The 27,160-nt window shown below is 43.2% G+C and overlaps 2 protein-coding genes across 5 annotated transcripts in view; both read left to right on the plus strand.

Annotated features, from left to right (window-relative positions):
• LOC124157287 (ecotropic viral integration site 5 ortholog) overlaps positions 1–27,160 on the plus strand; it is a 174,616-nt gene that overhangs the window by 59,209 nt on the left and 88,247 nt on the right. For 3 of the 4 annotated variants that reach the window (XM_046531886.1, XM_046531894.1, XM_046531915.1), the window contains exon 1: positions 19,207–19,360. In XM_046531886.1, coding sequence (XP_046387842.1) covers positions 19,299–19,360 — 62 coding nt within the window. In that variant the 5' untranslated portion in view covers positions 19,207–19,298. Of the gene's footprint in view, positions 1–10,464; positions 10,551–19,206; positions 19,361–27,160 lie in introns of those variants that run through there. The other variant, XM_046531904.1, reaches the window with a different exon arrangement.
• LOC124153161 (extensin-like) lies at positions 486–19,086 on the plus strand. The gene is made up of 4 exons (XM_046529859.1): positions 486–612; positions 10,465–10,523; positions 17,270–18,920; positions 18,992–19,086. Exons 1-4 carry the CDS (start codon positions 486–488, stop codon positions 19,084–19,086), a joined length of 1,932 nt encoding a protein of 643 aa, XP_046385815.1.

Consider the following 27,160-nt stretch of genomic DNA (forward strand, 5'->3'; position numbering starts at 1 on the left):
AGTAAATTGGACCTATTTACGGTTGAGGACGATGGGTCGTTACATACATCGTTCTCTAGCCTTAACATGGTAGTGATATATAAAAACGACAAATTATGCGAGAAGCTTTTCTTTCTTTATATAAATATAATCTTATTATATCAGAAAAACTTTCTCAACTCAACTCAATTTTTTTAAATTCATCAAAAACTTCAACTCATCAATGGCAACCGTTATCGGAGTCAGTGTTAAAATGTTAGGTTAGCCAATATCGACAGAGATCATTTGCCTATTTGGTGGAAAACACAAATAGACTTCTCTGATACGTACGATGCGAATTCATTAAACCTTGCTTCACACACCGTTACGGTGCGTAATCGTCCTGTAGAATCAGCCATGAAATATGACTCCTGGCTATTCCTGGGTATGTTCCGTGAGCGTCTGCTCCGACTGAGGCGGAAACGCTGGCCCATCTGCCGCTGTGAGCGAGTGGTCTGTTCGCAGTGATGACCTCGTCATCGGACTCACCCACTGCTCCGGACTCTTTGACATTCTCCTCGATTGAAGTTTTTGTGGCTTCAACAGACCTTGTCATTGGCGTGTGCGCGCCCCTTCATGAAAGTGATGGCAACCGTAATAATTGACCTGTCCTACTTCGGACACGAAAGGTAAGCATCGTCACCGCGTCGAGGAACTGATCAATTTCATTAAGGCTATAACCCCGTGGTCGCCATTGCATATCCTTTCCATTGGCTGTAAATTGCATGAAGATTCAATCTCTCTCACTCGAAATTTCGCTGTATCCAAGGTGACCTTTCCTGAAACTGGGTATCGATTGTGGTTTGGACCTGACTTTCGTCTGCCTCACCACGGGGTGCGAAATAGAACAATGGGCGGAAATCCGACGTTTATTTATGCGTGACCGCCTTCAGTTGTCACTGTTTGAATCCACCCAAGGCAGATTGAGAAACTTTCTATCGGCATGTTTGCTCTTTTTTCTTGTTGTGTTCTCACCTGTTTCCATAATTATGGTGATACACGTAAGGAGATGGTCCATCCTTGACCTGAATATTGAGTTTTTTTGTATTAATGCATCTCCTCGCGCGATAAGGCTGATGTTTATTGGAGGGAATTTGGAGTGGCGTCATGGAAAGCATCGATCGCTTCACCGCATGTTCGTTCGAAATGTCTTTTACGTATCCCTTGAAACAATATGGTCGCACCGCCGACGAATCCCCTTTTCACGATTTCATTCGAAAACATCCATTTCGAGAACGATTGATTCAAAAAGTTTGCTCGACGGGCGTGCATTGCAACGTGGGAATGGAAAAGTTTTCGAAAAGAGATATCAAAGCGATTTGCGAGGATTGAAAATGTGCCGAGCACATGCGCCGCGTTCTTCAACTGAGGAAAAAGTTGCATACTCCACGTTTTCCTGGGCGTTCTTTTATTTTTTGCGTAAGCACTTCCATGACAATTCTTCGGGGGAACGCCAGCTCATTGTACTCTTCATTTAGAGCCTGTGTTCACTCTTGTCACGTGACTAATACCTGTATGTTGTATAAATAATAATATTGATTTATAGGTCTACTCTACTGGTTCAGTGATATCACCAGTACAATGGCACTCCTATCATACATGACATCCATCGTTCTTCCAGTAATCACCTCTTGCTCCCTAATATTGTAAATGTCTGCTCCCATTTGTCTTGTCACCCTAATCAGTGTTGCGAATTTTTTCGCAGAGATTATAAAAGAAAAACGGAAACCCAAACATTCCCGCGGCACCCACAAATACAGCTTTGTCCTCTCTATCACTCCCCAGTCTCTCCCGACTCCAACTTCAATCTATCGTGAAATTCATTTACAAAGTCCTTCATTCCCACTGTGACAGTGCTGTTTTTGTTTTCCTCATTAAAATTAGAGTACTCTCCCGCCTCACCCGTTCGAAATCACTTCTCAATTTGCCGATACCCAGGTTATCAATAATTAAACGTGCTCTTTTATACCGTCTTTCCGCCCTAATAAATTCTCTCCCGACCTATATTGATCCGTTTTCTTTATCCATTAAAAATTTTACTGACTTGGAATCATCTCATTTAGGGCAAAATAACCGAATAACCTGCTACATGCTGAGGATGTGACCATCGTATCGCAGTTTTATTTTGTTACTGTTTTTTTTTTTAATTTAATAAGCTTCTTTGTTTCATTTTTGTTAATAAAAGTGCACTTTAAATTGGTAATCTTGCTAAAAGTGTACCGTTTTCTTTTAATAAAAATATTAGAGGCTTGGAGAATAAGTTGCCTGTGATACTCACGGTTTATTCTCGCATTCGCTAAACGAATTCTTATGTTCGTTAAACGAATTGACTGGGGAAGTTGTACGCGTTCATTTGTCTTGTGAGGTCAGTCCTCTCACTTTATCAAGGAAGTATCTACATGATCTACTTGTAATAAGTGTATATATTATTGGCCTCGAACTTTATTTTAGGTTGAATCGTTATGCTTACTTTTAGCCCATTGTTGGAGCATCGTTATAAAAATTATAGACAACTTCATAGGTAAAAAATTTTAAGCGCTCAATAAAATTGCGTAGAATCCATGTAAATGCATGCTCAGGGTTTCTCAAAGGTGCTATTTCTTCTTGCACATCCTATCATAAGTTTTAAAGATGTTGCAGCCCAATAACTAATTTTTGTAATGCATGTAACTTTCGAATTCATGAAATAGATTTAGTATCTACTTGTATTAGTAATGATACCACAAAGATGATATAAAAAAATATAGATATTACATTATATGGTGGGTTACATGTCGTGAAAATTTTAATGCTAGCTTTAAGCCGAAGACGAATTAAAAGAAATAGAATTTTTACGGTAAAACAATAAAATTATTACAGTAAAGACCGTTCGGAATTAGTACAGAAAATGAGTACCATTTAGGTCTTATTAACCCCAAGACGCTCGTCAGTCGGTGCCCTCTTTAAATATTATTTTGATGTGTAGCTTCTAGGCTGAAGGTTATGTTTACAATTACTCGTGACAGTATGGGAACTGTAATTTAATTTAAAAGTTTTATGATTGTAGTCACCTTTATTTTATAGCCATACTTTTACTTATTTTTTAAAGATCAGATATACATGGTAATTCTTTCTTTGGAAAGGAAATTTATTTTAAATAGTATGGACGACATGCGCCAAAGAAGTTTTGAAAGATGTTTTATGAAACTTAGATTTGCCGTAAAATACGTCGTGTAGCTGTATGATATGAAACTGTTTGCCATGAATAAAAAACCTACCCATCCTCAACCTCATTCCCGTTGGGTTGAGCAACGTCTAGGAAGGAAGTATTTTTGTTTGGTCTTGTTTGTCAGCTTATTATAACACGATTTTATGATTACTCCCACATTGCCTCGACTGTTCTGATGTATATTGCCTCACACAGTCGTATGGTTTATCGAACTCCTTATCTCTCGCCTCAATAGTGAATCTTTTTCTCATTCACTCCCTGATAATCTTGCTCTAACCTTTCACCTGACACCCTACTTCTCCTCTTTCCATAATGCTTTCTTAATTAAATCGAAACCTGAAGCTTTTACGTGGTGGAAGGGCTCCATAGTGGAAGTAACAAAGTGTATTTCATCATACGTGTGTAAGTGTACATCATAGGGTGGAAGTAACAAAGTGTATTTCATTATTAACTTTCTTAATTAGACGCCCGTAAGTTTTCTCTACTATTGTAAACCTATTTCTCTGTGACTAGAGAATCTATATCACATATTGTCGAAGGCCCACTCATTCTTAGTTGCACTATTTTTACTTTTACGACCGACACTTCATAGATTCGACTACATAGCCATATCTATTTGTAATAAAGACTCACGCTCAATCTGAATTTTCGCTGTTGTAAAATGAAGGTGGGAGGAGAACGGAATTCGATTGTTTTGAATTTGGTTTATACTTGGGTATTGTGTCAATGGCCTGTGTTAAAGGCTCCTATTAATTCGTCAAGGCAGCATGTTGAGGTTGTTTCAGGATCGGGAAATTAAATGTGGATTTTAGGACACTTAGTTTCATAATATAGCGGCGCAGTGAAATGGAATAACAACACAACAGCGAATCGGACCGGAAGTAGAGAAGATACAAAAAAATTCAGATTACCGCACGCACCAGAGACACCTGTGTCAATAAAATCTATACAAAAACATGTAAACAACTTACCAAATGTTTCACAGCAATTACCCAAATTAATGTCGTCAGGTAAGCACCAACCAATACACCTAAATTTCCTCCGGAACGAGGACCAACGGCTGATATATGCAAATGAACGGTATCTCATTACAAAATGCAAAAATTATCGATTCTTCTCCTCATTCGGTTTTGATATACTCTTTCATCTAGGCGCACAAAACCGTCCATTCTTTTATCAATACCAAAATTCTCTATAATCATGTATTTTTCTGCCATTTCCAACTTTATTAAAGAGAATAAGTGAAGAGTCAACTCCTTGTGTTCACATCCTGTGTCATTTCAGTCCAATTCTGTTCCATACACTGTTACATCGTGCCACTGACAGTGCACTTAGCCAACCTTAAAGGCGAGTGCCACCAGGTAGTAATTTGATGCCTTAGTTACATGATTCCTGTATTTACCACCTCATCCTCCTCTTTGCAATCCATTGTATTGTGTACTTAATTTCCTCCTAGGGACTGAACTTTTCCGATTACTCGTTGGACATACCTTCCCTGCTATTCGATAAACATTTCACTAGAATTTTTCTGAGGAAATTTCCATCTGCCTTCTCGTTAAACTGTGCATTCATCATTTATGCCCTAGCTTCACTATTAATACCACAATTATTGCGTTTTTAATATTCGATTGCACGGCAAGAATTCATAAGGGTAGCCTGACCGTAGAAGATGAGGTTCATTTTTATCTTTTTATCATACTTCACAGTTTCATTTGTCACTCATTACTATCATTTGGAAAGCCTTTCACATTTTCTTTCCTCTACCAGGCTTAAAATCATTAATTCCTGCAATCAGGTTAATTGACGAAGTGAAGCCCTCCTGCACCGTGCTTCGATATTTTATGCCCATTGTTCTATCTAAAATTATACTATACGTGGATATATTTGCCTTTTAATGTGAATATATGGAATTCATCGAGCTGTAGTCAACTTCGCTTATTCACGTCAAGTGGGTATGTTCCATTCTGTATTTCAAATAGATGATTACTTTTCTTCTTATTGCTGGTTAATTGGAGAGTTGAACTAATGCGTGAAGGACTGAATCCGTGCTAATTTAAAATATTATGTAGACGAATCGAAAAAAATGTTTCTGTCATTGAGTCCTAAATTACTTTTCAAAACTAGTAATTAGAGGACTGATATAATATACTGGAAAAATAAGTAGAATGCTTCCGTTATCTGTTCTGTTCCTCCATGTTAAGTGAGCCTGGGATCGTCATGAGTGTCATCTGGTTGCATTTTGTGTCGCTCCACATTTCCGTACACTCCCGTATGCGTCGACGTGTCTAGAATACTTCGTTTGCGTCGTATTTCGCTCGGGATATATGTAGGTTTTCCACCGAAGAATACATGAAATTCTCTCCTCTCTTCCCTCCCAACTCGGGAAAAAAGTTCACGTGCAGCTATATCGTTCAGTTGCCTCAACTTCGTAATGACACTTGATTTTCGAAATATTTCATCCGTGTTCGCGTCACGTACCCTCGCTACCGCGAGACCCTTTAAATTCGCGTGGGTACTCGTAAATAGACAGGAGAGCTGAAACGGATTCAATCTGCACCCGAAGGAACTCTGTTCGCGCACCTGACCGCCTCCGTGTGGTTTTATATGCGGGAGGAGGGTTGTTTGTGCATGTGGGATTATGTTGTTTTGAGGGAGGGAAGGGGGTGGGTTCTATGGCGGTTGAACAAGGAGCGGAGGCGAGGGGTGGGCCCCTGGGAGTTGAGGCTGTGGCAGGAGGGAGATTGTCGTGTGGGGATGAAGGTGGGGGTATCTAGGGTTGCCAACCTTCCGTGATTGTTCCACGCAGTCCGTATTTTTATTTCTTTTACGTCTAAATATATATAATACCAGCGAACCACTTCTAGGGTATTTGGCAGGGGGTGACATATCTCCAACATGCAACAGGATCCTCATATTCACCAACATGCACCTGAGGATTAAGATCTAGTGCCACCAGCATGCACTTCGCGTCACATGCACTTCATATGACAAATAATCTACAATATCCTACTTATGAAGGCAAGCTGCCTAAGAAGCTAATCACGAAACGATACATATGCATTGTACCAGGTGAAGGGGGCTTAAACTAGCTTAGAGATAACTCATCCCTCTCGCTAGGACGTTCTTTTTTGTGACGGCGAACCCACTTAAAACTTCTTGAAATGTTCAGGGTAGGCCCCAGCCAAAATTTTCCTGCACCTCTAATTTGAAAATTTTATCCCCTAATTTTTCATGGGTGCATTTTTTATATTTGGCAGTCAGGCAAATGCTGACAAAGGCTTCTGTGTACACTGATATTCTCAAAATAATAGCATAGTTCTCAAGCAAGTAATCTACAACTACATGATATCTTGCCGCCCACCTTTAGGGTGGGCGGCAGGCGGTGATTGGTAAGTAATCTGTCTCCAAAAAAATAACATAGGATTCACGTCGCACGGTCCTGAGAATATTACGTATTATAACGAAAAATTCGTTTTCATTCATGCAAAGGTAAAACTTGGCAACGGTTATTAATCCCTTTTGTAAATCCATGCAAGGCTAGAACAATCGAAAAATGTACCTTGCAATGAGTCGTCCGAGCGAGTGACGCCATTACGTATTTCAATTGAGACTGTTGTGTCGTTGAGTCTTCGTTCGGAAAGATGAATAGCACCATCTTGGACGACAATTTTTCCGGAAATTTAAAAAAAACTAATATTAGCGCTATATTTTCATAATTTTAAGGTATTAAAATGTGTTAGTTTTCTCCTTTCTGAGGTCATTTGTTCATCAGTTGGTTTGGTACCTTGTAATTGGAATGAAAGTTAGTTTCTTGCCTGTGGTCTTCTTTCATCTGTCCCTGAGCCACCGCGAACCACAAGAATCATGTTTGAGTTTTGTCCGAGAGCTTTTTTCCGACGATAAGGACGAGGTTACAAAAATTTACGCGCAGAAAATAGTGAGGAAATACTGATGAGAGAGACCACACTGAAGATAATGATAAGATATCTCTTATATCAGAACGGAAACTGCAAGAAGAAGTTGCACTGCGCAAGGATTGGAGAAGAACAAGGATGATGAGGGTCTTGGTGACTCATTCCGTCAGTGTTTCAAACAGAAAGTCCGTTTTTGTGGGTGAGGACAGAGTTCACCTCTGAGAATCAGTCCGAGACAGAGTGACTTCATAGAGGAGGCACCTGTTCGACCCGTTGAAGCTTGATTTTTCTTGCCACTTAGGGCGAATTTTAATTGGTTTTCATTTGAAAAGTACATGTCAGAAGAACAGGCACATGTCTGCAGTGCGGCGATGAGGTGAGAACTAAATAGGCCACCGTGAAGGAACTCTCTAATTCCAAGCTGTATAGCCCCGTGGCCAATAGAGCTCATAAAATAACTTATAGTGCGAATAACTAGGACCCTGGTTATATTTTACTAGGCAGTGTAGTAAAAGGTGAACCAACTAGATTTATGACTACAATTACTGCACGGCGTAGTTGAAAGTAATCTGGTTTGATTTTCTACACTTTCTGGTATTCAATTTTTTTAATGAATTAAAGTACGGAAATTTGGGCCGTGGAACACTGAATTTATGTAATACTTGAATGGTCCCTTAGCCTTTGTCTGGTAAAATTAACCAAGCAACTGCTACCCAACTTCTGGTACAAATGCTGCACTGGGTCTGACAACAGTGACTAGGAATATGGTAATTATACCATAATTCCCGCTATTTTAACGAAGAGAGTTTCAACCAGGATCAGTGTGGTAGTTTTAACTGCATTTTTTTCTCCGTGTGGTACATACAATTTTTTTCTGGTCCTTTAGCTTGAGTTTCATGGACAGCGGACACCTTGAAGTTGGTAACCCTTCCGTTTATCTGCCACCTTTCACCTGCCCCCCCCACCCCCCCAAATCCCTCCTGTTGATCACGTGGTTGGAGAGACATTGCCATCGCCGTAGCTTTGTTGTGAGTGGAGGGAGCGCCTATTCGCGCACCGGAAGTAGGGGAGATCAGGTGGAGAGTGGGGGGCGGGGGTAGTGGGAGAGTTGTCAATCGATATCCGCGATGCGGTGCGATATCGGCGTGAAATACTCTCTTATCGGCAAAACTTCATTAGTGGCTCGTGCATCTGTGCAACATGTTTTCACAGAGTGCGACCACCTCCTTTCGTTATTATCGCCGTCGCGAGGGTGCGCGATTAGATCGTGCTTTGTTTCCTCGGTGTGTTACTCATCGTCGATGCTGTTAGCGGGCATCGGGCTCGGCGCGTTTCTTTTGTTTTTCCTCTCTCGCGGATTATTCGGCGAGCCTTTAAAATCCTAGCGCCTTGAATCCTCCTTCGATACATTAAGGGAATGGCTTTTGGGATGCTAAAGATTCACCTTTTAGTACATGGAGAAAATGCTGCGGAGAGACTTGAGAAAATGGATGCATTTCTTTTGTGAAATCGCAAATGCAATACACGTTGCCTGGATGGATGATGAATGCAATGGCGTAGGGAATATGGATTTATCTGGACTTGGAGGCGAGTGTGTTGTTTTCTATTTATGGCATCGCGAGTGCGAGCAGAAAACAGTAGTTTGCAGATGATGAGAATAAAATGTTATTTTATCAGCGTATTAGTCATACGGTGTATGCGCGTCTGGTGGAGAGCGTACCATTATCATCAGTATCTCGACCAAAGGTAAGGGAGATGATAATTATGATTTCTCTCCGCTGATGGAGTATGCTCTAAGTTATGGCATTGATTGCAGTTTTCATTTGGCGGCTTTGAGGTTTTTCATTTCCTCCCTTATGTCCTCAAACCCTCTCCCCTTTATAGAAAGCCAAATAATTCTATTGATGGAGGAACCAGCTTAGTGTTTAAAATCTTAAACAGTTTTTTCTGAGCGTAGCGTCCTCTTTTCTTTGTCATGTACCAAAAAATTAGTTCTGGTTCATATGAAACCCTTAAATGATCTTCCATGTAAATTCTCTGACGTAGCTGTTCCTCGTCATGAATAGTTGTTACACGAGTCATTTCCGAGTACAATTACCCAACCCTCACAAACTTCATCCACTTTTGTAAAATTATTATTTTAATTTGGTGAAATTAGACTTTTTGAGGCACCAGAAAAGGTTGTGTCCAATCATTGACTTAAAAACTTCCTTTCTCCTTAAGGATTTGCGAACGTTGGAGATTGTTATTTGAGTTGACTTTAATAATTTCGCCGGCACCAATCTCAAGCTTTGGGCCACCCTTTCTTGGTTCGTGCAATCTGGTCGTAGTTAATTTTATATCCTCTTAACTTTTACTTAACTTACTGTTATTTTTAGTCCATAGTAGTTTTTGCGTCTGCCGGATGCAAGGTTGATTTAATTCGATCCGAATTATTTTCGCGTCTATCGGAAAACTTAGCAACCTCCTCGCTTTCGCAACATTATGAAGGCCATTCCTTTTCGGCCGTGGAAGGTCGTTGAGAACATGTGCCTGAGCGATTCGCATCCGAGTGTTCGTGGTTGAAGGAATCGGGGCGAAACGTCACACCTTTGTTGTCGCTGAAATTGTGGGACCAATTTTCCTCGCGTCCTCTTCACGGAACCCTTAACTTTAATCCTTCGATTATCGTCTGCAATCTCTGCCACCTAATGTCTCTCTCTCTCTCTCTCTCTTCCTCCCTCCCCAATGTGTTTCCCTTTTGCTTTGCGCCGTGCCACGATTATCCAGCCAAGACCTCCTTCCTCCCCAAGCTCGTGTCCCCAAGACCTCCTTCCGGAATTGCACCTTTTTATACGATGGGATGTGTGCAAGGACGAAATAGCCAATTTCTCGTCGATCAGGAAACGTCGGCTAAGCATCATCCACGGCAAACTTATTCAAGGCCATTGTTAAGGTGACAGATTTGGAATTGAAGGAATTGATTTGATTTATCCTCGTGAGAAAAAATCGTTATAATATTTCTCGTAGTTGTACCCGCATCGTTTTATATTTTTTGCCTTTTAAAATTAAGCGCTTAATGCAATTGTTTTTTTCGAAGTATTTTTTTTCATAATCTATTGATCCATTTGCTTAGAATTCTTGTTCTCGACTCCATTATCTTCGCCATTCATTCTGGAGTATAATGTCGTCTAAGAACACTAATTGAATGAGGTGAATTTTTTCGGTAGTCTCACTATGTCTGGCTATCTTGCTGTTGTCACCAAATGAATACATTTTATCTTATGGAGATAAGAATTGCTGGGAATCAATTATATCTCAATTTTTTTTATTTCTCTTTTTCAGATGAGTCACATCTTGCGGTCGGAAAGCCTGATATGCAGCTAGAAGAACGGTCACGGATTGTTTGTTTGGCGGTTCGAAAATACTAGGTAAGAATGAATTTTTGTTGTGTGCATGTGTGGTACAGAAATATTTCGAATGATGCTGAAAAAGTCGTCGATTGCATGTGGTGAAATCTGTCTAAGCCCTAGTTAGGATAGTTCTTTGACCTTTGATCGTCCATCTGATCTTTTGACTCATCGTCCCAATTTGTAGTATTTTGTATTTCAAATATCTGTTTGAATCGCATAAATCCTGGCTAATGTACTGTTAAAACTGGATTTAATTTCGTGTTGTAATTGTTTGTAATTGTGATCCAGAGTTTTTCGAATGTTGAAATTCTAGTTGATTAGAGAAATAGTGCTGGTAGCGTGGCGTAAGGTGGTAAAAATATTTCCTCACCCCAATGGTTCTCTGTGAATTCTGATGATCTCACAGATTGTGACGCAGCGAAACTTTGCCAAGAGTGGAGGGTCACTAAGATTTTCTCTGTAATCCAATCTTCAATATTTATCAGCAAATATTCATTTATTTTTTTCACTTTTTTCATTATTCACATAATTTTTGCTAAAATCCTCTGCTATTGTCAATTATGCCCTTCTCTTTAAAATTTTACGTCATCTGACTTCAGTTAGAAATGGTTCCTCTCAGCGCAATTACGGTTGAGAAAAATGGAGGGAAAATTGGGGACCATATTTAATTTTTATTGGGCGTTTCTGCCATGGGAATGTGATTGTTTGTAGGTACAATTTCGTGAATGTCCTCCATTTTTTATTTAATTTCATTTTGCTCCTCGTCCTGAAATCAGGATAACAATCCTAAAAAATATTTTAAATCGTCTCAATATTTCTAGTAAGCGGCACAGCTGTTGGCGAATGGTATGACTGGCACAGCTGTTGGCGAATGTTATGACTAGCACAGCCTTCTTGGTAAAATTTAGAGATAAATGATCATATATTGGGAAAAAAACGACGATGTTACTGCCCCGAATCTGGCTCAGACTTTGCAATTCAATCGGGAGGAATTCCATCGTTGCGATCGTGTCTTACGACTGTGTTCGTCGGCGTCATGAGTTTTGCAACTTGTTGTACGTGGCGGTATCAACATCGCTCGGGTTTCTTATCGCTCGCCGTCCTCAATTACGGAGACGTTAATCTGATTTGGGGAGAGATACATTAGTGTGTGCGATTGCGAACAACGGCGTTGTTATCCCATGAATTCTAATCCTCCCCCCGCTACTCTCAATTCGTCAACGAAGCTTGTGAATTATCATTCCCTTGGAATGCAAATGAAGTGGGCTCGGTGAAAGGGGCAGGGGATCGGCGCCCCTCCCCCCATGCTCACTACCCCCGTGATCCGATCCCTTGCTGTCCCCCAAACCCACCCCCTCGCAACCCTTGCCGTCCGTCAAATAAAATTAAAAAAAAGCGAGCCACTTGATTTCATCTCTGCGGAGCGCGAGCCGAGATTTTATCGAATCCTCGACACCCAAACAATATCCACCCGGTGGCCCACCTGCCTCTGCTTCGTATCCCCTCCGCCCCTGTAGCGCAGATTCCCCCATAGTCTGTGCCCCCCCTCCAAATCTCCAAAAAAATACCTTCCTGCCCCCTCCGTTTCTCGCTTCACACCCCCGCCTCCATTTAATTCGCCTCCCACATCCACCCCTCGCGTCCCCACCCCCATCGCTCTCGTATCGATCCCTGCGCGCGCCCGCCATCTTCCTCTCCCCCTCCTTCCCTGCCTCTCTCTCTCCCTTTCCACGTGTGTGTGTGGTGTATGTCTGTGCCCCGATCTCTAAACCTAAAGGCGGTGGCGCTCCAGTCAAGTCCCTCCGCCCCCTCTCCGTCCACGCCCCTTTCCTCCTCTTCGGTACACACCCTTTCCTTACTTTTATACCTCTCTTTCTCTCTCTCTCTCTCTCTCCTTGTATTCACCCCTTCTCCCCCTCCCACCCCTGGCTCCTTCTCTACCGAGTCCACTTCAAACCCCATCCACGACTCCCTTCTTTCATTCTCCTCCACCCTGCAGACCAACTCTGTCTCTCCTCATCTCCTCCATGCCTCTCTCCCGCAGGCGCCTTCCTCTCGCTTTCTCCTTCCCTCCTCACTTGTCGTCGGTATTTAGTTATTAACCTCTCCTCCCTCTCCCTCCCTCTCTCCTCCGCACTTTCCTTACCTCTCCGCTCTCGTCCTCTCGCGCCCCCAGGGTTAGCGGCGCGAGCGAATACGACAAAAGACGCTTCTTTCCTCTCCTGCAATTGAGGAGAAAAAAACGTGTTTGTCGGCCGTTCTCTTCCTCTTTTTAAAGTGGATGGCGATTTTATCTTCATTCCGCTCCGCGTGCATCTTTCAGATGCGAAAATGTCGTTAAAGGTGTGTAGTAAAAATAATGAAGGGTCGAGGAAGGGGTGGGTACGCGATTTTTACTCCCCCTTCACGGGGTTGGCGGGGGCGTGGGATTCCTCGGCGCTGTAAATTAAGGAGGAATAAAACATGAGTTGTAACGCCGCGGAATGAGAGGAGAATGAATGGAGCCTTGGCGCATTTTTCATCCTGCGGACGACTTAATTTCTTTTTTCGAGCTCATCTGTTCCGCTTCAGGTGCATTCATAATTTACTCGTATTTGTGTCGCCTCTGTTATGGGTACTATTTCTCGCATTCTCCGTACGTGTTATGAGGTACTAGTTGTGACAAGAAAGGTTTGTGAGATTCCTTTTCGTAAATAATTTGAAGCTTTTTTTCCTCTAAAACATTCCCGCGCCTCTTAGTGATCTCAGCGCGTATGTGAAGCATGTCATCATAATTGGTCAACAATCTTAAGATTTTTTTGAAGCTGCACTCCACTCCATTATCCCATCAGCTAATCTTTTCACACCTACATATTTCTTCTCTTTCACATTATTTTTACCTGTTCCATATATTTTGTTCAGGGTCTTCCTTTTCCGTTCTTGCCATCTACTTGTCCCTCCACAATCGTATTCATCAGGCCATCATGTCTCAATATATGACCTATGGGGCTGTTTCGTCTTTTCATCAAAGATTTATTATGTGGTTTCTCTTTTCTCCTATTATTCTTAGGACTTCCTCATCATTAACTCGCTCGATCTGAGCACGTAATAAAATCTATTCTCCGCATATTCGATGTACAACGGCCAGTAAATTATGGTTTCATTGAAGTGCACTATGTTTTTGCATTATAATATTTTACTTTGAAGCTATCTCTAGCTTCATTCGTCGCGTTTCATTGTTGGAGTAATTTTTAGGGGTAGGTCTCTCACCGTAAGTAGAATCGATTTAATATAAATACAAATTGGCCATCATTTGATATCTTTCACTCAGCATTAATGCTCGGTGTACAATTTCGCTTGATAAAACATCATATTGCCTTCTCTGCCATTTGGAGAACCCACTTTTATCGCGTCAGTACAATTTACCTGGTTTCCCTTTTTCGATTCTCTTTGCTGGATGAGCAATTTTTTAAATTCTCTAACCGTTGGCGTGGTTTTCTCCGAAAGATAATGGAGTCCATCTCCTCAAATATGGATGCACGTGGGTTCCCTCGCTATGTCGAGCACTCCCCGGTGGGGGCTCCATCCTCCCCTCATCGCCCCCACCCCCAGCCACAACCAATCCCTCACGTTCTCATTTCAATTCATTCGCTATTTCCGCGCCCCCTCACCCCACCCACCACTCCCTTCGAGGGTTATTCCCCCTCCCCCCCCGTGTCGCTCCCTATTCACGTCAAACCTACCACGACGGCAGGAAAAATCACTGTGTTACCCCTAATGAAATTATTCCTGATCCGACATCATTGGCAAGTTTCATTGCAGATGTCTACCTCAGCCGATTCTACATTCCTTCTTTTTGACGTTCTTCTCCAAAAAAACATGGAATGAGATTGTCGTAGGCAGGCATTGTTTTGTTAACATGATAATTTTATTTATATTTTTTTTAATTGGGTAGGTAAATAAGTCTTTACTATGGCTGTATTCAACGCTGTTTGGCGAGATGTTGTGAAGCATATTTCAATGATAAAAGAAAATGAAAAAACTTTTGAGTATGTCCACAGTATTTATTATCGTACGACGCGTCTCAGCGAATCACCTTCGCCATCATGAGGTACAAAAAAAAACGGATTTTGAAATGAAAAAATGGATGGACTATAAAGAGTATGACACTCTAATATGGTGATCGGCCTTAAAAATTCCAAACATTTCTCTCCGCCTTTTCTCTCCAAATTGAACGTGTTGTAAAATGGGCTAATCATCGATAGATTTCTCTGGGAAGGTGTACCTTTCACGTGTCATGCGAAATTGGGCCTTGAATGTAATTCCCATTGGCCCGTTTCCTTTTTTTGCTCAAAGCTACGATTTTTCATATTGAGGCACACTTGTGTTATGTAAAGTGTGTCGAATAGCATAAGCATGTCCACCAGATTCATTCCTCAGGAGTGCGAAACGTCATTTTCAGATTCGAGACTCATTTCATCGTCTCAAAAACACGAACAAAACGAACTCGAATACTATGGACATCTCGTAATAAACTTATGTATAGGGGAGGGGGTGGAGGGTAAGTCTCTAGTAAGTGGTGCGGGCCGTGCCTCAGCGGCGCCGCGGTGCGGGGTAGCGCCCTGGGGGGGTGGATAGCGTTACGACGGACGATATCTCGTAAACGCTTAGAGATAGGTAAGCAAACAGAAAATCGGCCCTTAAGGGCTTTACTTTTACGTTTTACATAGAAATAGCACTTTTTCGGCCCCAAAAATTGAGGGTCCTCAGTAGTTAGGGCCCTTGGGGCACGGGTTGCCGTTATTTTAAAGTAACCAAATTTTAACACGTGAATATGAATCTCATTTGGACCATTTTGAGACTAGGAAAACATAACTTTCACAATTCTGAAAAATAAGGGCCGGCCTACTGTACAATCATATTTAACATTGACCATTAATGCCGTTAATGACTGGTTATCGAGGTATTCTTATGCTTTTGAAATCCTACTCCCAACCGTATCTTTAGTGCTTGTAAAATATCTGACATGTTTTATATTGTCTCAATTTTTTTAACGAAAGAATGAATATTAAAGTTTATGGAATCAAGCAAGGGAGTCCTTTAAAGAGACTTGGGATTCGTGAAATTTTTAAAATAATAGTATTGCAGATACGTCGTAATTTTTTCAATGTCTTTTGAAATATTGCGTTTACCATTTCTTCCGATAATTTTTTCATTTAAAAAATTTTATGATCTACAAATCCCATTTATTCACATAAATTACCCTAAGTAAGCATTAAATGTTCTTTTTCCTGTCTGATCAAAAAAATTATAAATTGTTATTGGTAATAGCGAGTCGGATCGACCACTTAAATCAAAGTGGCCATTTAAAAAATCACTGGGTACGTTAAAGAGATTTTATTATTGCTGTGAAAATGGGAGGAATGGGCCAGTGAGGTTACTAATCTTTGTTAGCAAAATTAATATTATTTTCTTCGCTCGTGATCCATGGATTATTACATAGAACTGGTCATTAAGAGAATATCTGCAGTCGTTTCGAAGAACTCCATTATTATGTCGTGGAATGGGGAGGAATTGACCCTTGAACCTACCGAGCTTTGGCGAGGAAATCAATATTATTTTCGTTTGCGCTCAACGGATTATAACAGTTATTTTTTTCGCATTTTTGCTCAGCTTCGGTAAGCTCTTTGGGCTGGGCAGCTTGAGGGTTGAGAAAGGGTAGGAGTTTATTTGATGTGGTCAGCTGGAGGATAAGCCGTGGCTATTACTGGTGCAGTCATTCTGGAATCGTATCCATTCTCTCCTCTCCCCTACCGTATTTACCATCACCCCCCTCTCCGTGATCCCCCCCCCGAAATTCCCCAACCCTTGAACCTCACCGTATCCCCTCCTCCTTTCTCAACCACCCTTTCCCCCTTCTGCCGCTAAAGGGGATAACAGGAGGGGGAGGCGCCCCCCCCCCCGTCCGCCCTTCAGCCTCTCTCTCTCCCTCCGCATCCATTCCTTCGTGTGCTTTGGCGGAGTTTCTTCCGTGTCGAATGTCCTTCCGCAGCGCACGCACCCGTCTCCACCTGGCTCCGTCCGAAACTGCGCCGCGGCCCCACGGGGGGAGGGCAGGGGGCAGGAGAGGTGGGGGGAGAGGAGGGGTTTGAGTGTGGGAGCCTAAACATCTGAGGAGAGCCTCTCTGTTTTTTTTAATACTTCCTCTCCCTCGGTTCCATTTCTCTCTCTCCGTTTGAGTGGTAGAGGGTAGGGTGGGGGAACCAATACCCCGCTTTCTTACGAGGGGTCACGGCAGGGGTCAAAGACCCAAACAGACCCTTCGCTCCATCATCTTTTCCCGCCCCTTGGACCCACCCCCAATTCTTATCTCGCGCCCGCGTGTGCCTCTGCTCTCCGTCGTGTCTCCCGGAACGCCTCGATTCTTCCCACCGGATATATATTCCGGTGATGACGCCGTATCCTCAGCGCCGTGGCGGCACTCTGTGGATTTAGGACCGCGCACCGACCCCTGCAATAAAATATATGCGCGTATCGACGTCCACCCGAGCCTGCTGATCGAAGTCACTACGTGATTTTGGCAGAGGATGGACATCGCTCGACGCCCCCAGCTAGTGGGGGGGCGCTAGGAAAGCAAGAGAGGGCCGCTCCCGAGGCAGCGTTGCAGTAGCCGACGGAGACGAAGTGCGTGGACTGCCGCCCTGGACCACCGTCCCGCTTCGCCCCGCCCCGCCCCCGTCCGCCCCCTCCCCCTGCAGGCCGCCGCCCCCCGCCCCACCCAACCCGTGCTCGTGGTCTCCTCGCCCTCCCAGTCCTCTGACGACAACCTCTCGCCCATCCTCTCCTTCTACTTCGTCACTCCGACCCCCGCCCCCGCCTCCTTCTACTCCTCCTGCCCCGCCCCATACGTCCCCAAAGAGATCGCGCCCTCCCGCCCCCTCGTGGGAAACTACGGCCGCTTTCCCCGCACCGAGTTTCTCCTGCCCACCGTCCTCCCTCCCCTGAAGCCGTCTCCGCCCCCTCGCCCCCCGCCACCCTCTCCACCTCCCCCATCGCGTCCTCTTCCACCCCCGAGACCGCCACCGCCCCGCCTCCGCACTCCGTCCCCGCGAACCCCGCCCCCGCGCCCACCGCCACCCAAACTGAGGACCCCCAGCATCAAGAAGAGGCCCCCTCCGCCGCCACCGACCAAAAAGTCCGCCGCCCAGCGGACGCCTTCCGCCTCCAGGACGTCTTCCGTCACCAGGACGCCTTCGGCCGTCCACAGGTCGCCGTCGAGGGCGTCATCCCTTCCGTCGACGCGCAGGAGGAAGGCCCCCGCCCCTCCTACGCCCCTCCCCGCCCCCGGCGACAAGCACCAGCCGCCTCCGAGGGCCTCCGTCCGCCCTTCGCCTCGGTCGAGGTCAGCCGCGAAGACGCCGACCCCGCCACCAACTCCGCCCCGCGTTCTATCCGTCCGGAAGGCCTCAGTTCGTCTCTCGCCACAGACACCTCGCCGGAGGTCCTCGTCCTCTTCATCTGCCGCCCGGGGCCGCCGCCCCTCCTCATCATCCCACTCCTCTGTCCCGCCGTCCCGCAGACGACCCGCCCCTCCCGTACCCGTCCAGACCCCCGCAGCCCCGACGGCAACCGCCTCTTCACCCCCAACGCAAGGCCATCAACCCGTCGCCCTCCCGAGGAGGTCTGTCCCGCCGACTCCGTCCCCGAGATCCTCGCTTCGATCCTCTGCTTCCGCTCCTCGTGGTCCCGCCCCACCTCCGCCCACCCGGCAGCCCCCTCCCCGCATCTCCATCTCCCCCTCTGCCCCCTCCGTCTGCCCCTCGACCGTTTGCCCTCCGACCCCCCGTCCCTCGCCTTCTCCTCCTCCCTGCCCACCATCGCCCCTTCTCCTCCTCAATTCCGCCCTTCCTAAACGCACCTCTCCCGCCCCCGACTGCTGCCCCTTCTCCTCCCCCCGTCGCCTCCCATCTCCCACCCCTCGCCACCTCACCACCCCCTCTTCCTCCCCCACGATTCCTTTTTCCTCTGTAAATCGCTCCTCCTCCGATCTCCAACCCCCGCCACCCACCCTCCCCTGTCCTTACCTTTCCTCGACCTGCCCCTATTCCTCGGCCCTCCGATGCCCCAAGCCGGTCGCTGACATCTCCTCCCTCATACCTCTCGCTCCCGGCCCGCCCTGCCCCCATCCTCCCGCGGTCCAGACGTCGTCTTCTGCTCCGGAGTATCCTCCGCCCCCCGTCCCATCAGCTGTTCGGAGGCCCGCTCCTCCTAAGCCCCCGAGGCCCTCCACTAAAGCTCTCCAGCAGCCCGTCCCTCGCTCGGAATCCCACCTTCCATCCGCCCTGAGCCCGCGACCGAAGTCCCCTCAGCAACCGTCCCCGGTATCCTCCTCCGTCCCCGCTCCATTGTGTCTGTGGCCCCCCGAGTCGGACGCCGGTCGCCGCTCCCGCTCCCCTCCCCCGCTCCCCCGCACCCCGGAGCCTCCGCGCCTCACCACCACCCTCGTGGACCGTCTGCATCGTCCCGCCCTCGCCCGCCGCCTTCCGTCCTCCGCGCCACCGCCCTCACACCTTGAGCCCTCGCCCGAGCGAGGCGGGGGGGAGCCGCGGCGTTCGGTGGGCCCCCGTCCCCTGCACGTGCTCCTCATAACCCTGGCCGTGGCCCTGGTGTCCGCCCTGGTGCTCCTCTTCGTGCCCCGACCGCCCCCCCTCCGCGGGCTCACCCACCGCACCAACGGCCACCACCAGTGCACCACCACCGTGCTCCACCTGGCGGCCTCCCCGCCGAATGGTTCTCCGTCGACCGCGGCTGCTCTTGTCTCCGCTCTGGGAGAGGGCGGCGAGCAAGAGGTACGTACGGAAGGCGGCCTCATCTCTTTTATCTCTCCCCCACCCCTGCCCTCCCTCCCTCCCACCCTCCCTCTCGGGCCAGATCATCGATCCTTGTGACTCCCCTCTCCTCCCGCCCCTTCGAAGCTCTTTCTCTCGCATCCATACACTCGCTCACGTGTGTATATACGATCTCTCTCTCCCCCTTCTCCATCGTTCACCCCTCTTATAGTTCCCATCGGGTCTCCAACCCGCTCCTCTTGATTCACATTGACTGGGTTTATGAGGATCTACATGACGCAGTCACTGCCGGATTGACTTGGGGTTGAAGTAGGATTTGTGGGAAACAGACACTGGCTGTGTATCATGAATGCTATGTGATTTTTCCTAATTTTTTGTGGTCGCATTCACAGTCTGTAGACCCTTTTAGGAGAGCAGTCTCTTCTTTGGAGGATTCATTTTGTGCCCGGTGAAGGCTACAAAGTTATTGACGTGCTGATGCTTGTTCTGAAGTCCTGACCAAAAAAGTTTAGGAGAAAAGATAAATCGCTCAGGGTTTATGAATGGTGCGTGGTATGTAATTGAGCTATAGTACTGTTATTGGATTAGGTCATCTGGTCATTTAAAACTAAGACCAATGTGGAGCGTTGGTTTATGAGCCTCTTCGGTTGAGGGAGAGTAGGATAGGTAGCTCCAAAGAGATTTTTACTTTTAAAGTACTTAATATATTTTTTTAATATTTCTTTTCTTGAAAACTTTGCTCAAGTGAAATAATAACACGCTATAATGTTTTAAGTTAAAAAAATCGTTTCTGAGTAGCATTGAAACAAAATGACGCATGGTGTTCGATAATGGATGAATCTCTAGGGAATGTTTATGTTCACCCACTTTTGAATAATGTGAAGAACTTCGTTATCTAGTAATTTATCTAAATCATACACTAAAAATTATATTCTTGGTGACGTAGTGCTAGCTTATCTATATCTAAAGCTATGGAAATCTAAAATTCATGTTAGTTATACGATACTAACGTCTACTACTTACGTTTCACTTACATCTTATTTTTACAGTTATCACTTCTCGCTCTTTGAATGTATACTTTAAAGTATGGTATTAATTACCGTCGTCAATTAAAGCTCAAACTTCGTTATATGCGTACACTATCACGCGGCTCCGGTGTTGTTTAAGAGCAAAATGTTGCTGCTAACTTAAGTACAGTAAACACAATGAATTATGAGTATTGTAACATTGGTAACGCAGAAAAAATCCAAAATGTTAAGACGGGAAGCACGCTGTTATCATCTTCATTTTATGGGAATCATCTAAGGCTTACAGTGATGTCGAAATGTATAGATTATGACTGGTGGTTATTTCTGTTAGAAGGTATGGTTATGAAATTTTTTTGATAATGAAGAAGCCATTAGCTATATAGCTAATGTTTCATTTTAGCTTCAATCGGTTCTAATGAATTTTGGTTTTAATGTTTTCCCAGCGAATAGATGCACTACTGCATTCCATTTCCGGGTGTACAGCTGCGTGCTGAATGTTAAACTCAACGTTTCGTTCCTCCTGCTGGAGACGTTGTCAGGAGACAAATAATAAGTTTAATATTCGGCACGGAGCAGTACACCCGGAAATGGAATGTAGCTTTGGTTCTAATGAAGTACAATTTCAGTTTTCTTCTAATACATTTCAATTGCTTAGTCGCCATGGGTGCGCAGTGATTCTAAGTAGGCTTACAAAGTATGGGTTTTGTGCATTCCGAATTTTCAATCCATTCCAATCCAATAAAACCATTGGTGGTGTAATATAAATCCGTAATAGTATTTTTGATCATGTCCATTCCATCGAAGATACGTGCATTAATATTGAAGAGCACTTACGGAAAAATGTAGAAGAAAATCCGATTGCAAGGTATATACTGTTTGCATAATGACGATAAGTACGTATAAAAAAATATGAGTTGTGTACCTTCAAATTTGTGCGATGTCGTAAATAACCATTGGAAATGTAATGTAAATCCTTTAGAGTACTAATGGTTAAACCCATTCCATCGAAAAATGAGTGCATTAATACGGAAAAGTATAAAGAACGAAATCCGAGTGCAAAAAATATTCACGCTACACCTAGGAATATATGAGTATTAATTGAAGAGCAACTAGAGTAGATAAAGTGAAAAAATTGCGTTAAATATTCATTAAAGCGAATAGAAATCCCATTCCAAAGGTCCGTGTCTGCGGAAGGTATTAATCGGAATACAAAAGCAGTTGTTTAAAGGTATCAGATGTATAAAGAGTTGACTTTGCTGCAATTCAATGGATGCATCAACAAAATATTGTCGAATTCTTCTCATATTCTCAAAGAAGTCGATTACGACTTCTCTATGTTGACCCAATCACCTAATGTAAACAAAATCCGCCATATTTGTTCTGTGCTATTAGATGAGCAGATTTGATTCGGTGGCCGATTGTTGAGCGTTTTTGCAGTGGAGGTATACGTCTCCTGTTGCCTACGTTAAAAGTGTGTAGAAAGCCTGCTTATTGGAGGATTTTGAGACCCATCTTGAGATCTGAACATGCAAGGAAAATTTAATTCCTTGTTCTGATTTCATTGTCAATCCTTTCAGCGAATCCGATGATATTTCCTCAATCATATTATGCATTCGGTTGCAATTATGTTTTCTTTGAATAATTCAAAGTCAAGGATAAGTTCTTTCCATAACCTCATTTTCTCATTTTAGTTTTTTTCCGTATCCTAGATAGGTAGGTACTTCCATGAAAATGCGAAGGTTATCTCATTGACAGGAGCTTGTGGGTTTTCCCTTTCGAACTCCCTTTTCCACGACTTCGCCGCGAAATATTAGTAGAAAACTCACCGCGAGCTGTGCTTAGTGCCTCAGCGTTTTGAATTGTCTATTTTGAGAATACCTCCTTAAATCCATGATAAAATACAAACAGCAAATGGTAATTTCCACACATTATTATTTTCTGCGGAATTCGTCCAACACTATGTTTATGCAGTGGATGGCATTAACATAAAGGCAACAGACGAAGTGAAGTACCTGGGAGTTACGATAACCTCGAGCCTCACGTGGGGAACTCATATAAAGAATATTTGCGGCATAGCCCTGAAGAAATTAGGATTCGTCAAGCGTATTGTGGGAAGATTTTCGGATGAGAAAGTAAAAGAAAGGTGCTATTTCGCTCTCGTCCGACCGCACCTTGAATATGCAGCGAGTGTATGGGATCCAGTGCAGAAAGACTTAATCCGCGAGCTGAATAAGATACAAAGGAAGGCTGCGCGTTTCGTCAAAAACCGCTACGGGCGTACAGACAGTGTTACCCAGATGTTAAGCGAATTAGGCTGGGAGCCGTTGGAGACTCGGAGGCTGCGCGCTAGGCTTAGATTGCTTGAACAATTAAGAATGGATATATTTAAGAGCGACACAGAGAACATAATCTTAGAGCCACACTATATTTCCAGGTCCGACAGAAGCGATAAATTAAGAGAGATTTTTAGCCGAACGGATAGATATAAGAATTCGTTTTTCCCCCGAACAATAAAGGACTTTAATAAACGCTTGTCCCAACCTCGTTAGAGCACTTCTTTTTTTTTTTTTTTAATAGCTGTCAACGGCTGGTGTCCTAACACCCCCTGCCACACGCCTTTTAGGCGGCTTGCGGGGTATTATGTAGATGTAGATGTAGAAGTCCGCTACGACCATGATTTTGACACTTAATGTCATTTAAGGTGAGGTCATCTTGTTAATGACTAAATGTCGAAACTATGGACGGTAGTGGAGTTATACATTTTTTGTTTATATTTTATCATGGTTGTATCGAATTTCTACAATGTCAAGCCTGAAACGATTAGATGCGTTCGCATATATGCATAAGTAATGTAATTAATTGTTTATTAGTCATTTTTGACGAGTTTTTTCATGCCAGTTATCCTTTCAGCACTTCCGTTCTGTTCTTACGATATTTTCTCTCATGTATTTGGAACCCATGGGCGTTTGGTCAGGATGGCGTTCAGCGAACATAGAGGGTGCGTAATGTTTTGGTAGGGTCGTAAAAATTCTGGATTTCACCGGTCTCATCTGTGTCTCCTGCCCTCTTAATGGCCTTTTGAACATGTACATTAGTAGCCGTCGGTTTTTCCCCATCTCGGAACATAAAATTCCTGAATTATTGATGGTGGATTAATTGGATTTTTTCACTTCCGTAAAGCTGTCAGCGATATATAATCATAATACCATTTTGAAATCTCTTGCTTCTAAATCCATTTTTATCTGCATGATCGGTGGATGTACTATTTTTATCATTTAATGCAATGAGTGTGATTTGATGGATTTTAAATTTTCTTTTGGATTTGAATCATGTGGCTTTCTTTTATCTTCGGATTGTGTTGGTGGTGGTTAATGTTACGTTTTAGGCGCTTATAACGGTGGAAAATGGATGTGAAGAGCACCTACTCTTAATGTTTGAGTTTTCATCGCCATTGCGTCAATTCGTTCGAACCTCACCTCTATTTCCCAATTCAATGGCTGGAAAGAGATATTCCAATTAAGCCTTGATTGTTCACGGCCATGTTATTCCGAGGAACACTGTCTTCCTGTTACGATGATTCTCAGCGCATACTCCCAGCCATGAATAAGAAATATTTGGGAAATAAATCACGGCGTTCCGGTTACAACCCTTACGTGATAGAAAGAATTCCACTAGGTGGACAGAATGTGTGAATTTACGGCTTTAACAGCTTGAGACTTAACATCTCGATTGACTTTCATACGTTTTTATTTTTGCTTTCCATCTTTTTTTACAGCGTTTTTATGAAGTCACTTTCTTGTCCGTTTATTTTAAATGTTATTGTGCCTTTCCGGGTAAAATCTTATAACTCAATTTTCATCCACTTCCCAATTAGCTGTCGACTTGAAACTTTCAGATGAACGAGTTTGAAATGTATTCAGATGCTTTTTCTAGTTCTTCAAAGTCAGGGCGAGCCACTTTTTTAAACAGTTAACATTTGTATAATTAATCGCTCAGTAGTTACATATATTTTAACTATTTTGTTCTTCGGCGCCAGATATAACGCGTATGCTTACGGATTATTTTCAGGTTTCCAGGTTCGTATCCAGACAGAATATTTACTTTTTCTTTAGATTCTTAATACTTTTTACAAGAAGGCTTAGCGCGTCATCCGTTGTTTTAGACTTTCTGCAATTTATATATAGAAGTTTATGATAGCCTTGTAGGCCTCTCTTTTATGAAATTAAATTGAGAAATAAATATTACTAACTATACATTAAAATTTTAATCTAATAAATGGAATTTATTTAAACTAAAAAAGAATAAAGTATTAAAAGAAATGTAAAACAATAGCCCACGTTGTATTTCGAACTACAAAAGAGAAAATAAACAACCCTGCCTAGGACCAAGGGCCTTCATTAAAATTTTATGGATATGACTGCGTGTTTAATACCAAAAACGTTGTCCGCATCAATTTCAGCATTCTTCTTAGAAATATTTTTCGTTCTTAAATGCGGACATCATCAAGGCTTCAGTTTCAAAAAGTTGTATCCAGGTGTAACTTTTTGCAACTGAAGCCCTGTTGATGTCCGCATTAAAGAACGGAAAGATTACGATAAGTTGAATGCTTTTAAATATTACCAACCACTAAAACTCCATGTAACCTTTCTCAAACACAAGTGTTCTTAAACCAAAAGGTAGAACATTTTTACTAATAAATTACAACTTAATCGTAAAAACCACAGACAAAAAAATGGATACGGTATGAATCAATGGTAGTATGAATTAGATGAACTTATTAGACGTTAGCAAACCTATTGACGTCGAAAAATAAATTTTAGGGATTTTTCAAAAGATATTTTTAAAAATAATTTTGGTCTTAACTTCGGGGTGGTCTTAAGTCAGTCGCACTGTGTACACTTACATACACATTTTATTTCAAGATGTTTATTTTTTTAACGTACGCAATATGGTATAACGTATTACCTTGCGCGGCGATCACGTAATTTTCCGCGTCTATTTTTCACTCGTTGCGCAAATACGCCCGTGGGTTGTCTTTGGGTGTCGGCCAATGCGGTCGCTGCTTTCCGTGGTCGCGAGTCGCGCGGTCTCCGTCTCCTCGTCTTCCTCATCTCATCTCCGGTCGTCGGGGTGAACGTCCTTAAGTAGAGATGCACTTCCTAGCCTAGAAGAGAGGCGGGTTACCTCCCTTGAAGCGACCTGTGAAGAAGTGAATGCCTCAATCGATTCGTTGCGCCCCGCGATTGTCAAATGGGCCCATCCCTCCCATAGTATCCCATCTCTGAGGTGCACATTTTTTTCTTCTCGTTGCAAATGCTGCTCCTCTACATTTTTTCGACAAATCATTTGGTTTACTTTATCAATTTTTTTTTCTATCCTCGGCATATTTTAGTGTTACTCATCTCAACTCTGGGTATCTTGCTGTTAGTAATTATGATGTGTTCCACATTTCTATTGCCTGTAGGAATGAGTTTATTCTTTTTAATCGTAATGGTTTTTTTTTCTGAAACTAAGGCCTTCCGATTCTCGAAGGTGACGAATTTAGATAGAAGTCGGGCCCAAAAAAAATTTGATTAGAGAAGTAGATTAATAAATAAGAAGATCAAATGCCTGAGCCCTTTTTGTATCTGACAGAAGAATTTTAATTACATTGCTAGGGCATAACTGAATGAGGTAGTACTAAATCCTTAATTTTTCTGGTATCCGAATGCATTTTGTTACTATATTTTGCTCTAAGATGAAGGATGCTAATTTGGTAGAAGAGAACTTGTTACTCTCACACTTTTCAGTAACAATCACACCTGAACTCGTACAGTAGCCAGAAATATAACTGTCAAAGTTTTTAATTTGGAATTAATGTAATAACCTCGCTAACTGAATCGCTAACTCCAGAAATGCATCATGTCCAAGTTTGACGATTTTTGTTTTTTTTTTCTTTAAGTTGTTGCTAGGTGCAGGACTCAACGTTTCGTACTTAAAGGAACCATATCATTCTAATAACACCGATCAGACATGTTACCTTTTAATAGGAAACGTTGAGTCTTTCACCTAGCAACCACTTAAATAAAAATAAGAAAAATCGTCCAATTTGGACATGATGTCTTTCTGCAATTAGCGATCCATTAGCTATCCCCTCAAAAGGTATTACAATTAAATGTAAAGCGAAATAAAATTCATGGTTGCACAGTTTCAATAAGCAGTGTATAAGCAAAAACTATTTCATGTTTATTTAAAGTACTTAAATGATACATATATATGTATTGAATGGGTTCGTTCTTTCATATCCGAACTCGCAATTTAATTAAACAATTCGGTGTATGGAAGGGGAAGATAAGTAAAAACGAAAAAAATTCTTTCTCATTCAGCCATTGCCTCATAACTTAAAAATGTAAAGCGTATGTCACCGCCCACTTTTATTTTCACTTTATCGCATTCTTATAAATTTAAGAAACTGTGATGGAGCTCATTACGATATTTCTATTAATCTGGTGATATTTCCTCCTCATTACTTGCTACTATGAATGCGAATAAAGTTTGGTTTTTGAAGAATATTCTTACCCCTAACTTCCTACCGACCTCCCAAATCTTAACCCACTGCTTAACCTCGTGCCCTTGTATGACAATTTGAAACAGATAAATTTGAAATAGACTCATGAATTCGTCCCTGAAAATGTTGCCGTAGTCTAAGGAGGACACATCGATAGTCTTTGGTTGCAACATTGTCGAGATAATAGACACCGCTTGACCGTTTTTCTGGAACAATTTTTTATCA

The sequence above is a fragment of the Ischnura elegans genome, chromosome 1 (genome assembly GCF_921293095.1).
Source record: "Ischnura elegans chromosome 1, ioIscEleg1.1, whole genome shotgun sequence".
NCBI lineage: Eukaryota > Metazoa > Arthropoda > Insecta > Odonata > Coenagrionidae > Ischnura > Ischnura elegans.